This window comes from Paramormyrops kingsleyae, chromosome 1, assembly GCF_048594095.1.
Source record: "Paramormyrops kingsleyae isolate MSU_618 chromosome 1, PKINGS_0.4, whole genome shotgun sequence".
Taxonomy (NCBI): Eukaryota; Metazoa; Chordata; class Actinopteri; order Osteoglossiformes; family Mormyridae; genus Paramormyrops; species Paramormyrops kingsleyae.
The window spans coordinates 3,535,577-3,550,635 of NC_132797.1; the positions used below are offsets into that span (position 1 = coordinate 3,535,577).

The 15,059-nt window shown below is 45.0% G+C and overlaps 1 protein-coding gene across 2 annotated transcripts in view; it reads right to left on the reverse strand.

Moving 5' to 3' along the window:
- The window catches only part of LOC111833292 (protein O-mannosyl-transferase TMTC2-like), a 75,242-nt gene that overhangs the window by 20,180 nt on the left and 40,003 nt on the right, over nt 1-15,059 (reverse strand). For both annotated transcript variants that reach the window (XM_023791437.2, XM_072716929.1), the window contains exon 3: nt 1,249-2,074. In XM_023791437.2, coding sequence (XP_023647205.2) covers nt 1,249-2,074 — 826 coding nt within the window. The remainder of the gene's footprint in view (nt 1-1,248; nt 2,075-15,059) is intronic.

Here is a 15,059-nt window from a genome sequence, read left to right on the forward strand (position 1 = left end):
ATAAATAAAACAAAACCATCCATGAGTATGACTCGAGCCAGCAGAGAGAACAAATCACAAGGCACGAATAACTAATCATATAAGCTCAGGAAATATTCCTCCATTTCCTCTATGTTTCTAACTGAATCCTGGGGCATTCTGTGGTCTCTCTTGCCAATGGGGGCCCACACGGCCTCAATGTGCCACCGAGCATCAAAGCTTCCTCCAAACGTCTCATTCAAGGCTGCAGCCGGCAGCAATCCATCCATTCAGCACTCCCTGGAGCGCCGGAGAATGAAATCCGGGACGGGGCAGACTGCAGAGCCTCCACTGCTAACGGCTCTGCCTTCCGGACGCCCTGGTGTCAATAAGGAAGGGGTGGGGACAATCGGCCTGCACTTCGATCGGGACGCATCGAACGGAAACTGCAGCTCAAGTCCACCCAACATGTCAGGGCTCATCAGCATGCAGTCAGGCAAAAGCGTCATCGACTCCACATCACTCTCTTCTGCTGGACCTGAAGCTGATTGGGGAGACGTTTCAAATTATCTGCAGCTCCTGCACCACCTGATGCCTGTCCTGATATTGTGTCATGAGGACAGACATGTCCGTGTAGATGTTCCCCTCTCCTAGTGTGGCTCTCCCTAACCTTTAGAGTCATTTTGATGCCTTTACACAATCGGTAATGATTTAAATGCCTCATGCTGACTCATCACACAGGCTTAAGAAAAGCTGGCAGACTGTAATATATTGAGAGCACATCTGATAGTTTAGGTGTTTAAACTTTCAACCGCCGAGCGTCAGCAGCAAGTCGATGACGTGAATGTAAATATGCAAAGACAGGATTTTAAAATCTCATTATCAGAAGTAGTTTGGGGACCTCGAACCCATCAGGGTGCGGGATAGAGTCCAAATTCTGTCTTCCTATCTTGGCAAATAAGCAAGTAAGAGAGTAACAGCAAAAAACAACATCACAGACATTCTGACCTTGGCTTTCCAAAACACAAAGGTGACACACGCAACAGAACATCTTGCAGTGCCGATCATTTTTTGCTTGAAGATATTTTGCTTATGTACAATTTTAACAGGCGGAATTTAATTTGCAGTCAGCAGATTGTAAATGTTTCTGATGTCACAAGTAAAAATGCTAAACTAAGCAGTGAATTAACATTACTGAGCAGTATGGTAGGGCTGTTAAGATTTTTGACAGAGTTACAATTAAGTCAAAGGGTCAGATTAACCTCTACAGTTGAATGAAGCTCGCTTTACCTTTGGCAGGGTTTACAGTGATCCCTGACCTATACAGCATCTCCTCATTGTGCCAATCCTGGTTTCTCAAGACGGTTTTGACCCCGTAGAATATGACCAAGCTGGCGCTGCAGTACAGCACTATGGTCTTGGAGGACGTCTTCCATAGGCGGACTTGCAGGGACCTCATGGCCAAAGTCAGCAGAAGGCAGGAACCCATGCTGGGTATGTAGAGGACCCGCTCGGCAATCACGAAGCCCACGTAGAAGAAAAGGTTAGTGGCGGGGAGGAAGGGGACGGACATCAGGCCCAGGGAGAACATCACAACGTTTTCTGTGCTGGGCAGGAGGTTCGGTGTCGCACAGTTGGGTTCTGTGCCATTCTCTGTACTGTTTAGAGGTGCTGGGTTTGAGTTGATGTGCTCCGAATCGACCTGGCAACTGTGCCCGTTGGCGCTGGACTTGCCATTTGAGATGAGGGCTTTGCCGTTGGCCTCCTTGGCCACGGCAGGACCTCGAAGGCCAAACCGAGCTAGGAGCAGTAATCCTAGATAGAATGCCACAGTATGCAGATTCCTCCAATCAGAAGTACTGGTGAGGAGGGGCAGGGTGTCCATCGACCAATCAAAGCTCAGGGTGTCTGGGCACAGCAACAGCCACGCGTTGGCTGCTGGCAGGTAGAGGAAGGTCAGGGTCCTGGTCAGGAAGCTGGGAGAGTCGGCTGCTGGGTTGTCCGAGTTGGAGAAGTTGGGCGGCGTGCTGCCCATCCAGTGCAGGCGGGTCACCAGCAGAACAGCCCCCCAGACTGCCAGCAGAATCAGGCTGCGCAGAAGAGCCACGTTATTCCTCTGCAAAGGAAAAAGAATCAAATGAATCACAAAGTCTTCCTAGGCCTCAGAAACAAGCAGCAAATTCAGGCCCCATCTTCTAAAGGGACAGTGACATTGTGACCTTATCCAGGGCCACATGGACAAGTGAGCACCTGTCAAGTGTCATTTAAAGATGTAAACCACACTTGCGCAAAACCTGGGCTACGAGGACCCTGTAAATGAAAGTATATAAACTACAAGGAGCAAATAAGTTATTGTGCAAATACTGCAGTACACAGACAATGCAACGCCACAGAATTTCATCTATAGATGTATCAGTAGTGGGGGTAATATTAAATGTTTTAACATATAAAAAAGGCGAGTGCAGGGGATTGAGGTCTTTTGGATGCTCTGCACATCCCAAACTCTCCCTCATCCTAGCAACAACAGCAGATGTAAAAGCAAATGTTTACTCTAAGTGTATGTAGTGGTTTCTGTGTATACTGGATGCATGGGACAGCATAATTACACAGGGCTATACGCAGCCAAGAACAAAATTGCTCAATTAGTTCCATTTATATCTGCTGAGTAGATAATAGCTCATTATTAAAAGAAAATCAGTGTATTTCTGATGTGCGAGAGACATTACATGCGTAAGTGTAACTTAACATATAACTGCACACTTAATTTGCCAGGTTTCAGCGTTTGCTACGATTATCCTCCGGAAAGCTCGTTAGCTCGACAGAAGTGCTTTCGTATTTGACCAGTGGGGGTGGGACACGTGTTGGCAAGCGCGTTAATTAATAATGGTAATATAATTAACAGCTGAGAGCTTGACGCCTCCGACGACGGAATTGTTAGAGAATTCGAAGGACTGCAATTAATCTCGTCTGAGAGTCAAGATCGTCGCTAAGAGAAGCTATCAAAACAGCTAGCATGTGCCAAGTGATCATGTCCATAAGCAAGGACAGAAGTCCATCTTCTTCCTCTTAAATGGACGTCACTGTTGTAGAGGAGGTTCGCAGACGGGGTATAGCCAGCACGATGGTCACCTCGTGCTGCAGCATCTCCTCAGATAAACAGAGCAGAACTCGTTCAGCTTTTACCTTTCAGGTTTGCTTTCCACTGAGACTAATACAAAGGCATGGTAATCGTTTTTTAAACAAACAGGAGGTGATGTTGACACTACCTGTGACAAAACAATTGCACTTTATATCTTCATGGCTAGGAGGCATGCGACTGATCTTCCGCCTATCTTGTAGTATCGGTCCAATCCAGTGAGAGCGTGCATTCTCCAGGGAAATCTAACTGGAGGGACAGTGTCTGTTCCAGCCCATCATACATAATGGAGTATTGATATAGAGTACAGTTGCATTATTAAGTTCAGTGGTTTAACACAAATGGGATTTCAGCGTAAAAAGGGGGAAATGTACTAGAGGCAAAGATAGAAATTTAAAACTAAATGAACCATCGGACAGTTTCATTAAAATAGTCACATGCTGTCACAGTCGTCACACTTTAAAGTGGTTTCCCATGATGCATCACTCCCACTCAAGTCAAAGGGCTAGCCTGTATGTAAATCTTAACTTGGCTATTCAGAGCATAACCTTTTAACTCATTAACTAGTATGTTTCTTTGATTGGAACGCCATTACAGACTGCTGCTGATATCATAGACATGTGGGAACAAGCACTTTAATATATACCAAAATAAAACAGCAAATCTCTGTCTAAAAATATAAGACCTGTGTATAAATAGCACACCAGCTACTTAGCCTGTTAATGCTCCTATATTTAGTGTTCTGCTAATTACACGGAAAAAGCAATATAAGCAAAACCACAGCTCAGAAACTGGGAGGAGCCTAAGGTTGTTCTGGCTCCAGGCCCATATTTTCAGCATTCCGTCAGATGCTGGAAAATGGCTGGAAAATTAACACTTAACTGTCAAAATCGCTGAGGTCATTCTTCAGAGGGCATTAAAAAGTGGCCTTATTGTTACACCCAAGCTAGCTCAATGGATAACAATCATTTTTCATCTATTTTAGGTAGAGAGAGACTCAGGTAATCAAGCTAGCTAAATTTCCATACTAGGAGGCTACAATTAGCATTTAGCTACGAGCATGTTTCCCGTTGTCTTTTGAAACGACAATCAAGCACTTCTGGAAAACCAACTTCTAGCAGTGCCAACGATAACTTGCCATTCATTTATCTAATAACCTAATCAGGAAAAAGCCTTTAATCAGTTTTCCGAAGGAAAAAAAAAGAAATAAAACTGCACACTGATGTCAGCACATGGCGATATTCTGGAATGTGTGCAGGTGCCGTTATCGACGAATCAGATCGGCTTCCACGAGAGGCAGGGCTCATACCAGAGCTATGACTCGCGGGATAGACAGCACCTGCCTAGAGTAAGATTAGTGATCCTGTCAGATCAAAGAGCCCCTCACCTTCATCCACGATATTAAAAACAAGCAAACGAATAAACGGGATCCTGGAATCAGGCCTTTGTGTCCAGAACTGCTGGCCAGCTGGGAACTCAAGATACTACTGAATGTGGCAAAGACGCTGAAATATTGTCTAGTGCTGAGAGTCATTTCAAGACACATGCAATAAAGAAGAACGTTTTCTCAGGATAGCGTGGCCTCAGTGCTGAGGGAATTGAATTTCCCCCTGGGTTTTGGCCTACTGCTCCGTAGATTTTTTAAATGTATATCCAGCAACGTTTTTTAAACCTTACTATCTACTGACCTCTTACATCAATCAATAAAATGAAGCAGTGTTTGTCTAAGACTTCAAAAACTGTTTTACACATAGACAACTTAAGGCACACGCCATGAATGAATGAATAAATACACAAATATTATGATTGACTAAGTCTGTGCTGTGAGTTTGTATGATATTATAGTTAACATGTACATCTAATCTTTTTTTTTTTTTTAAATAACTTTTTGAATATGCTCAGTAAATTTTAAAGATATATCCGCCGACTTTTTAGAAACATACCCAATGATCCACTGACATTTTCAAACACATCCACTGACTTTTCAGATATATCCAACAGACTTCTGGCAAACATGGCAGCCATCACCATTATCTCCTGAGCAAACAAACATGAGCAGCTCACATGCCTGTCATCCCGAAGTATACGTTTAATTACAGCGCAGCATGGAGTTCCCTGTCCGCGCTCTGCAGTGTGGGAGGCGAAGGACCGGGGGCTTTGTCTCTGTGTCTATAATCCATTTTCGCTTAATAAGTAGTTTAACACAAGCCAGCGGGAGGCATAAAGGGCCTCATTCTGCTCTTTCGAATTCACTTTAGCGCTGAGTCTGTGCCTTTATGAGGCAGACATGCGAGGCGAATGCTGCAGGAGATGAGGTGGAAACGGACCAATTACGTATGCTTTCAGGACTGCGGTGTCCATTCTCCCGAACAGCTGGAGTGGAAAATGCGCAGGAGGAAGATGAAATGAAACTGTTTTTACTCTTCTAGCAGGGCTTTCCGGTAAGATGCCCCGGTCTTTCACCGGCCCGTGATTGGTCGATGGCGAATTGGAACAGCCTGTCGTTTGGTGCCAGTGGCTACATGAAAAAATCATTTATGTTACACCCAGCAGCAAAGTTAAGACAGAAACTTCTTACAAAAAATAAAGGTAAAAATGTATATGAAAATCAGAACATTGTTCCTGCAGTAGTGAACAGACACATATTTTTTAAGAATGGGAAATGGATGAAAAACATCTCTATTTGTATTAGGAAGCAAAACATAAAATTCAAACATAATCATACAAAAAGCCAGTAGCTCATGCAAGGCCAGACCTCACAAACCAAGCATCAGATAAGGAATGCCATGAATTTTAAGATGTGTTTCTGGAGGAAACTGCTGTTGTAGAGAGTGAAGGTCTAAGGATGTGTTTGGTATGTATGGCAGGAGTATACCATCTCTAAGGCTGCCAATCAAATGGCTCACAGGTCTCCATGGCAACTAAAGTCAACTGAGGTTCATGTAAAGAGTTACAACAGGTGCATCTCGATTCACTGAATTTTAATTTTGCATATTCAATCACTTACTGTTAGCTTCCATTGTGTGCTCACGCCATTGTCCACGCTCAGTGGAAGGGGGCCAGAACTGTCAGACTCTTGAAATGTTCCCTCCCTCCAAGGAACTGCTGACATCGTTGTCAATGCCAACCTTTTGCGGCCTCGGGTTCAATGTGTGAAAGAAATTCTGCTTTCTTTTGTTGTATTTCCAGACACCTGAGAAAAACCCTGAACCTGAAAAGATGAACGATTTTTGGCATCATGGTACCTCTGGACAAACTAATAGAGTGAGAGGCTGAGACTGGGCTCCTGTGGAAAATGGGAAAATATACAGCACTGGGGAATCAAAATTTATCATAAATAGACTGTTCTTGGTATCACAAAATCTTCACACAGACAAATACTTAAACTGCAATAATTGTCAGCGGTCCCTATTTGCTGCAGAAACCCTTAAACTGCAATAATTGTCAGCGGTCCCTATTTGCTGCAGAAACCCTTAAACTGCAATAATTGTCACCGGTCTCTATTTGCTGCAGCAACCCTTAAACTGCAGTAATTGCCAGCGGTCCCTATTTGCTGCAGAAACCCTTAAACTGCAATTATTGTCAGCGGTCCCTATTTGCTGCTGATCATCATAATAAAATAATAATAATAAAATAATAAAAGAGGATCATGGTAAATACTAAGCCTAATGAGACTTCCATATGTTCTGGCACTGGCATCTATGAGGGGTCTCCAGGTACGTTGTTGGTGTTTATGGTTCCATCAATGGATGGGGCACGTCCAAGGGGACTCAACCTCCGTCTGATGACCATGGACCACAGAGCGAGCTATAAATCATCCTCAGGCGTCGGTCTGACTCCAGCGCCGACGGCTCACACAACAGCGGGACGCTTGATTAAAATGTTTCTTTAATGTTTCTCGAGTAATTACTCTAAGTGATTCCATTCCTATCTCTGGCTGAACTGCCTTCTGATTTTGAAAAGCACTGGGACACACGGCAGTGGCCTTCAACACCAACATACTGTTCGACAACATAAATTACAATATGGGTTCAAAGCCGGAATGACAGAGTAACAAATACAAGAAGTGAAGGTGCTATTTATGGTTTATTATGGGTGGTAAATATAATTCTGTTAAGTGGGGCCAAGAATCTCCCTACGGCTACATACTCTGAAAGAGCGAAACAGAGCGATCCAAGTATTACAGTGTACACTTACATAACGGGAGGCGCACTCCTACAGCACGGCTGGGACGGCGGCCCCCAGATTTCCATTCATTGCTGGGTATTTTCTCCGTATTAATGCGCACTCTCAGTTTTTACTGCTGGTTTATGCCGACGTGGCTTTGTTACACTGCTGAGATAATCGTCCAAGGGGGAAATGGGTGATTGCTTTGGGGCAAAAAAACATCGCTAAAACAGGAGCTAGACATTAACAGACATTAGGTAGTTCTGAAACCAAACCACTCAGAGCGAAAAAGCAGAAGTGGGGGTGATTTGGGCTTTCCAGCCGTAGTTAATAGGCAGAAAGATACATATCTGTTTGCGCTGAAGCCCCACTGTGTTATGGATCTGGTGTTAATTAGCTCGTTGTGCTAATTCAGCTGTCAAATCCTTACTGGGAACAGGGAAGCTGGAATATCACAGAGGTGGGAAGTTCAGGTCCAGAAAGTACAAATGGTTGAAACGAAATCTTGGCCTGGATTTGCACTTACTGAACCTGAAACTTCAAGCTCTTTAAATAGAAAGAGAACGCAACAGACGCAACGACAAACCCCGTACAGGTATCCATCAGGGATGCCGTGAAGAACAGGAAGGCTTTGTGGTCTCCTGCTTGTTCAAGACGGAACAAAAGCCAGGCAGAAAATGACCTCCGTTCACCCTGGAGAAGGAGGGTCCGCAGTCGGCAGAGCTACAAAGCTTTTATCAAAGTTCAAAACGCTGTAAGAAGCGCTCGACAAGGGCCAGAATTAGAATCAGGGGACCACGCATATTTAACGGTAAATAAGGTGCATCGTGCAGCAAGAAATAGCTTTTGATTTTATGCTATTATACACTCACCTAAAGGATTATTAGGAACACCTGTTCAATTTCTCATTAATGCAATTATCTAATCAACCAATCACATGGCAGTTGCTTCAATGCATTTAGGGGTGTGGTCCTGGTCAAGACAATCTCCTGAACTCCAAACTGAATGTCAGAATGCGAAAGAAAGGTGATTTAAGCAATATTGAGCGTGGCATGGTTGTTGGTGCCAGACGGGCCGGTCTGAGTATTTCACAATCTGCTCAGTTACTGGGATTTTCACGCACAACCATTTCTAGGGTTTACAAAGTATGGTGTGCAAAGGGAAAAACATCCAGTATGCGGCAGTCCTGTGGGCGAAAATGCCTTGTTGATGCTAGAGGTCAGAGGAGAATGGGCCGACTGATTCAAGCTGATAGAAGAGCAACTTTGACTGAAATAACCACTCGTTACAACCGAGGTATGCAGCAAAGCATTTGTGAAGCCACAACACGCACAACCTTGAGGTGGATGGGCTACAACAGCAGAAGACGCCACCGGGTACCACTCATCTCCACTACAAATAGGAAAAAGAGGCTACAATTTGCACGAGCTCACCAAAATTGGACAGTTGAAGACTGGAAAAATGTTGCCTGGTCTGATGAGTCTCGATTTCTGTTGAGACATTCAAATGGTAGAGTCAGAATTTGGCGTAAACAGAATGAGAACATGGATCTATCATGCCTTGTTACCACTGTGCAGGCTGCTGGTGGTGGTGTAATGGTGTGGGGGATGTTTTCTTGGCACACTTTAGGCCCCTTAGTGCCAGTTGGGCATCGTTTAAATGCCACGGCCTACCTGAGCATTGTTTCTGACCATGTCCATCCCTTTATGACCACCATGTACCCATCCTCTGATGGCTACTTCCAGCAGGATAATGCACTATGTCACAAAGCTCGAATCATTTCAAATTGGTTTCTTGAACATGACAATGAGTTCACTGTACTACAATGGTCCCCACAGTCACCAGATCTCAACCCAATAGAGCATCTTTGGGATGTGGTGGAACGGGAGCTTCGTGCCCAGGATGTGCATCCCACAAATCTCCATCAACTGCAAGATGCTATCCTATCAATATGGGCCAACATTTCTAAAGAATGCTTTCAGCACCTTGTTGAATCAATGCCACGTAGAATTAAGGCAGTTCTGAAGGCGAAAGGGGGTCAAACACCGTATTAGTATGGTGTTCCTAATAATCCTTTAGGTGAGTGTATATCTGGGGCTGAAAATCATAGAACAGATTCTTGCATCTACAAGCACAGCTGATATTTTACAGATATGAATGGACACGAAATAAAATGCCACTATGAACAGCAAGAGAGAAACTCATTTACATGGCTGATAAAAGGGCCTTGATACACGTGAATGTAGAAGCTCGTCTGACCTAATGAAGCACTGACCCATGACTTCACAATGGGGGGCATTTTCCCGAAGCCCCCTAAAACACGGCCACGGGGCACACGATTAAACCTAAAATGCAGCAGATGTACGTGCAGATAAGGCAGGACAGGCTTCACAGGCTGTGCGCGGCGCACATTGATCATGCGGCCACACGTTCCCCTCATGTGTTCGTCATGTTCTGATATCTTACGACGGATCCTGCAATAAGTTAAATTCACAGGGGAAAAGACAGGAGACAATCGATTGGGTCGCGCCTGAGATGGGAGGCATGTGTAATACTAAACACAGGGCTACAGACGGTGGGAAGGACATCACTGCCCAACAAAGAGTGTCTGTCTCTTCACACATTCAAGCTATTTTTACTCATCATTGTATATTGACATAAAAGAGATTCCATTGAGGACAGCTATCATAAAGAGCTGAGTTACTGGATGCTGTAAAAATCGCCAGCTTATATGCATTATAATAAAATAAGCGGAACATTTTGGGTGCAGTTTAATACTCCCAGACTGGGCTAGATGTTTAGGGCTTGGATAAAGCCAAAATTACCCTCATTTATTAGCAGTTGAACAGCAGGGGGAGGCTGCAACAACATGAATGAGGCACACAGGCAACGTCGGGGAGGCACTGAGCAGGACACGATGGGCCGGTCTGGTATGGGCCTACCACAGTGAGCGGCATTCTCTCCGAGCAGGACGCGACAGGCCGGTCTGGTATGGGCCTACCACAGTGAGCGGCATTCTCTCCGAGCAGGACGCGACAGGCCGGTCTGGTATGGGCCTACCACAGTGAGCGGCATTCTCTCCGAGCAGGACGCGACAGGCCGGTCTGGTATGGGCCTACCACAGTGAGCGGCATTCTCTCCGAGCAGGACGCGACAGGCCGGTCTGGTATGGGCCTACCACAGTGAGCGGCATTCTCTCCGAGCAGGACGCGACAGGCCGGTCTGGTATGGGCCTACCACAGTGAGCGGCATTCTCTCCGAGCAGGACGCGACAGGCCGGTCTGGTATGGGCCTACCACAGTGAACGGCATTCTCTCCGAGCAGGACGCGACAGGCCGGTCTGGTATGGGCCTACCACAGTGATTCTCTTCAATCACAAAGGCAACTCACTGCCGCTCCCTTTCTGAGCACAAGTAGAGAGACGATGGAGAGCTGGGGGTTGTGGGGGGGGGGGGGGGTCCTAAGTACGACATCTGTCACAGGGGCTGGGGGGGTCGCTTGGCTACCTGCCAGCTTCCAGCAGAGGACCGTTACTGGTGCTGCCTGCTGGAGCAGAACACTGTAATCTAACTGGTAGAAGACAGGGTATCTCTCAAGAACCTTTTTTTCAGTCTTGTTACATTTGACGACATCAGGAGGTACATGAAGGTTTCAGACCACCAGGTGGATGTATGGTACTAAAGAAATGGCAGTAACCAAGCAGAGCAGCTGAAAAGAGGCCTTCGACCCCCAAAGACCACCCAAAAGCTCCATCCACCCCAATCACTCCAGGCTCACGCTGTCACACCGTGACAGGTACCATTATTCAGACACGCAGAGCCGGCCTGGCATTTTGTAATTCAGCAGAAGATGGGCGTCAATATGTCAATACGACATGTTAGCTTAGGGTAACACAGCCTCCTTCAGCTAGGAGACCAAAAGCAGTTTGCAGTTCCAGCGTCCCCCCGCTGATGATTTCGGCCCAGACTAACAGCTGCTGTGCTGATGGGAGGTACATAAACAATAAGGACTTCTGGTCTATCCTTGGAACAACCCTTGGACTGACCCTCTGCAGTCTGCCCCCTACTGAACTGTAGATCCACACTCCAGTTTTGGATAAAAATGCACATAAATCAGGCTCCTCGGTGTCCGTGGTGCCACCGTGTGACATCACATGGGGGCTCGAGTGCTGAGGTCCACAACAACCTTGAACAGGTTCATCAGAGAAGGTCAGATGTACTTCCTGGGAAGACACTCCTTCACCGTCATACTTAGCATATGGTCCTTGAAATCCTATTCAAATCCAGAACATCATGCTGCTCTTATCGCCTCATGCAGTGTAATCGTTAAGAGGGCACACAGACAGAGATCTGCTGGGACAAGTGTGCAGCTATTTAAGGAGCGTTTCCCTGTTCAGGTGTGTCAGGATTACCTTGGAACCCTCTGGGAGTGCAGCTCGGCTGAACCTTTAAATCTCTGCACCTGCATCCCTTTCTCTGCAAGCTACCAGGGTCATCCAGGTATTTTATGATGATGATGAAGATAATGACGATGAATAGCAGTTGCTTCTAAACTCCAGTTCATGTTCAGACAGAAAATACTGTACTAAAACGAGCTGCATCTCTGTATTTATCTCTGCTGCAAAGATTTTTGGTATGTAGGTTGTTAATATAAAGGTGTTTTCCTTGGTGAAGGAAAGACCTGACCTAGAGACACTAACAACACAACACAAAGGTTCCATAAAACACAAACGTTTCATAACAATGTAAAGGTTCCATAACAATGCGAAGGTTCCATAAGAAAGAAAAGGTTCAAAAACAATGCAAAGGTTCCATAACAATGCAAAGGTTCCATAACAATGCAAAGGCCCATGCTTCTACTGTCTCTTATAAATTTTAAGCTTTTGGACCATATTATTTGTCCCAATCTCATCCACATGTTCAATTTAATAGTCGACCAACGGTGCAATTTTGTTGTGGAAAAACACTGTAATAGCCAAGTCCTCAGGACTAGACATTTACGACAAACTTCTAACAAACAAATATGTAAAACGCCTGCTCTAATGAAACTCTGTTCGCCAAAAGAGGTGCCCTAATCATACCTGTCTTTAGTAACGTTATACAAAATGGGCCCGTAAATGGCAAACAAAAGCCTGTAAAATGGATATTTCACATGGGGAGAGGTGTGATTACAGTGCAAATGGGCAAGAGAGACGAGCCTGCATGCGATTACGATGGTGCGTGTGAGTTCTGCACTCCCACTGTGGCTCTCATGTCAGCAGATCAGACCTTACTGCACAAACACTCAACATGCAGATTAACTGCTAAAGATGTCAAGCTGAGGTCTTCTGGTAAATCAGCAATTTACATTTAATTTATTTAGCAGACATTTTTACCTAAAGCAACATATATTTTTTGTGAAAGTAGGATCAGACAGTCCGTGACTGGGGGTTAAGGGCCACGGTCAGGGGCCCAACAGAGGCCTTAGTCTTCTGGTTCTGGGATTCAAACTGGAAACCTTCCAGTCACCATCAGAGCATCCTGACCCTTTGTGCCACACACCGCCTCCCACTCACTCAAAATTTCTACATAAAGTATAATGTTTTAAAATGTAATCCCCATGCACTCAGAATGTATATATTCTATACCCCTATTATCAAGAAACGTAACAGTAAACCAGTCTTTAGTTGAGGCAGCAGTTGAAGAAATTTAAACCAAGATTTCCACAAACTGAAATTAACTAAACATCCTCATTCTTTTATTCTGTGTCAGATTTAGGCGTGAGTCTTAAATGCAAACGGTTATCAATAAAGCGGATGACATGATTATTCTCCTAGAGATGTACAAACAGGCCGGAGATAAATAAGCACTTTCCCATACGCAGCCCCAAGTGGATAATTTAACAGCTTAAGGTAATTCATCAGAGTGTCATTCCCATCCTGATCGTCAGCATCACTTCTGGGACCCGCAGACGAGCTGGACTGCGTGGGACTGCGCGGGACTGCGCCGGACTGCGCCGGACTGCGCGGGACTGAACCAGACTCACTTCATGCCATAATGTGACTGCTCAGAAAAGAGCGGCGATCATGAGGAGAAGATTCTAGAAGCTCAAGACTGTCAGTGATGCAGCTGATGGACACTCAGTGGCAGGTCAAAGCAAATGAGCCAAATTAAACAAAAGCATAACATAATAAATGTTTAGCGGAGTCAGATGAGTTACGTCGTCGCACACCGGGAATGCTGGAGTCAGCCATCTTCAGAAGAACTTTCCGGAAAGAGGGGCCACAGGCCAACAGACAGCAGGCTGACCTCAGACACCTCTCCCTCGGCTATTTGGAAACTCACCGTAGCTGTAAGGTTACAAACTTGCAAAATAAAATGAAAATCCTGCACACTTGTCCCAAGAATCTACATTAGTACATCCATCCTTAATTCTGCTTAACAGCTGAGGGCTCCATATGCATTAGTTATTAAATATTGATTAAAAAAGAAAAACTTGTTTTCTCGATTACAGAACATGCCAATGTATATCTAGTCATCTATGGAGCAGAAAAAAAGTGTGACCAACATATAGCAGACAATGACAATGGCAAACTGATGGCACAGAAATATTAGTAAAACTTATTTAAAATGAATGTCCATTTAAGGGCAAGATAGAATGTTCTAGAAACGTATGCCAAACATTTGTCCCCACATTCTTTCAGAGCCCATCATCAAAAACACGTTATTCTCTGCCAGTTTAAAAAAATCCTAATTGTACTTATTGTCTGTCCCATCATCTATTCAGTGCCGACACAAAGTGTTGTCTATAAATAGCTATCACTGCACAGAAAGCTGATTTTCAGCACCGCGCGATTGGTGAATGTGTCGGACCGCCACGCTCTGAATCGGGAAACACAGTCTGTGACAGACGCAGCTGACAGTGAGTAATAAAAACACAAATCGACGATGGGCGTCAGCGGTGCCCCGCGAGATGGGAATGTGTGGCTGGCTCGCATCAATGCAGCATTAGCATGTGAATAGGCACCCCGACAAATTATCCAAACTGAAGCGAGGATCTGGAAGGGAGCGTCCATTTGGGGGGGGGGGGGTACTCAGAGACATAGGTACCCGTATTCTCTTTTTTACACTGGGATAAGAAGAAGGGAATTAGCAAAACAGAGAGGTTAGGGAGGGAAAAAGTTGACTTAAGCTGACTGTGTGGTCCATCAATTTCCACCAAATTCACACACACACACAGGTTTGCAATTATATCTTTGTGGGGACTCTCCATTCATTTGAATGAGGAAATCTGTAATCACGATATAACAACCTTAACCCTACCCAGCTCTAACCAGCCCTAACCCAGTAACCAAACAAAATTTGGCATTTTTACTTTTTTGATTGAATTAACAGATCTTTGTGGGGACCTGGAATATGCTCCCCACAATGTAATATAAACCTATTCCACACAGACACACACACACAAACTCTCACACACAGACACACACACACATACTCACAGACCTGTACTCATATCTTTCTGGGGACTCTCCATCCATTTCTATGAGCAAAACCATAATCCCAACATGACGACCTTAACCCCTACCCAGCCCTAACCTTAACCATAAGTAACCAAACAAAATATCATTTTGATTGGAGTCACAGATTTTTATTAAACTGAATTTCCCCTTGTGGGGACTGAAATAAAATGTTCCCAACAACATCAAAATGGCAGGTTTTTATCACATTTTGGACACACACACACACTGGCACACGGGCACACTGGCACACGGGCACACTGGCACACGGGCACACACACACATACCCATGCCTGTCTC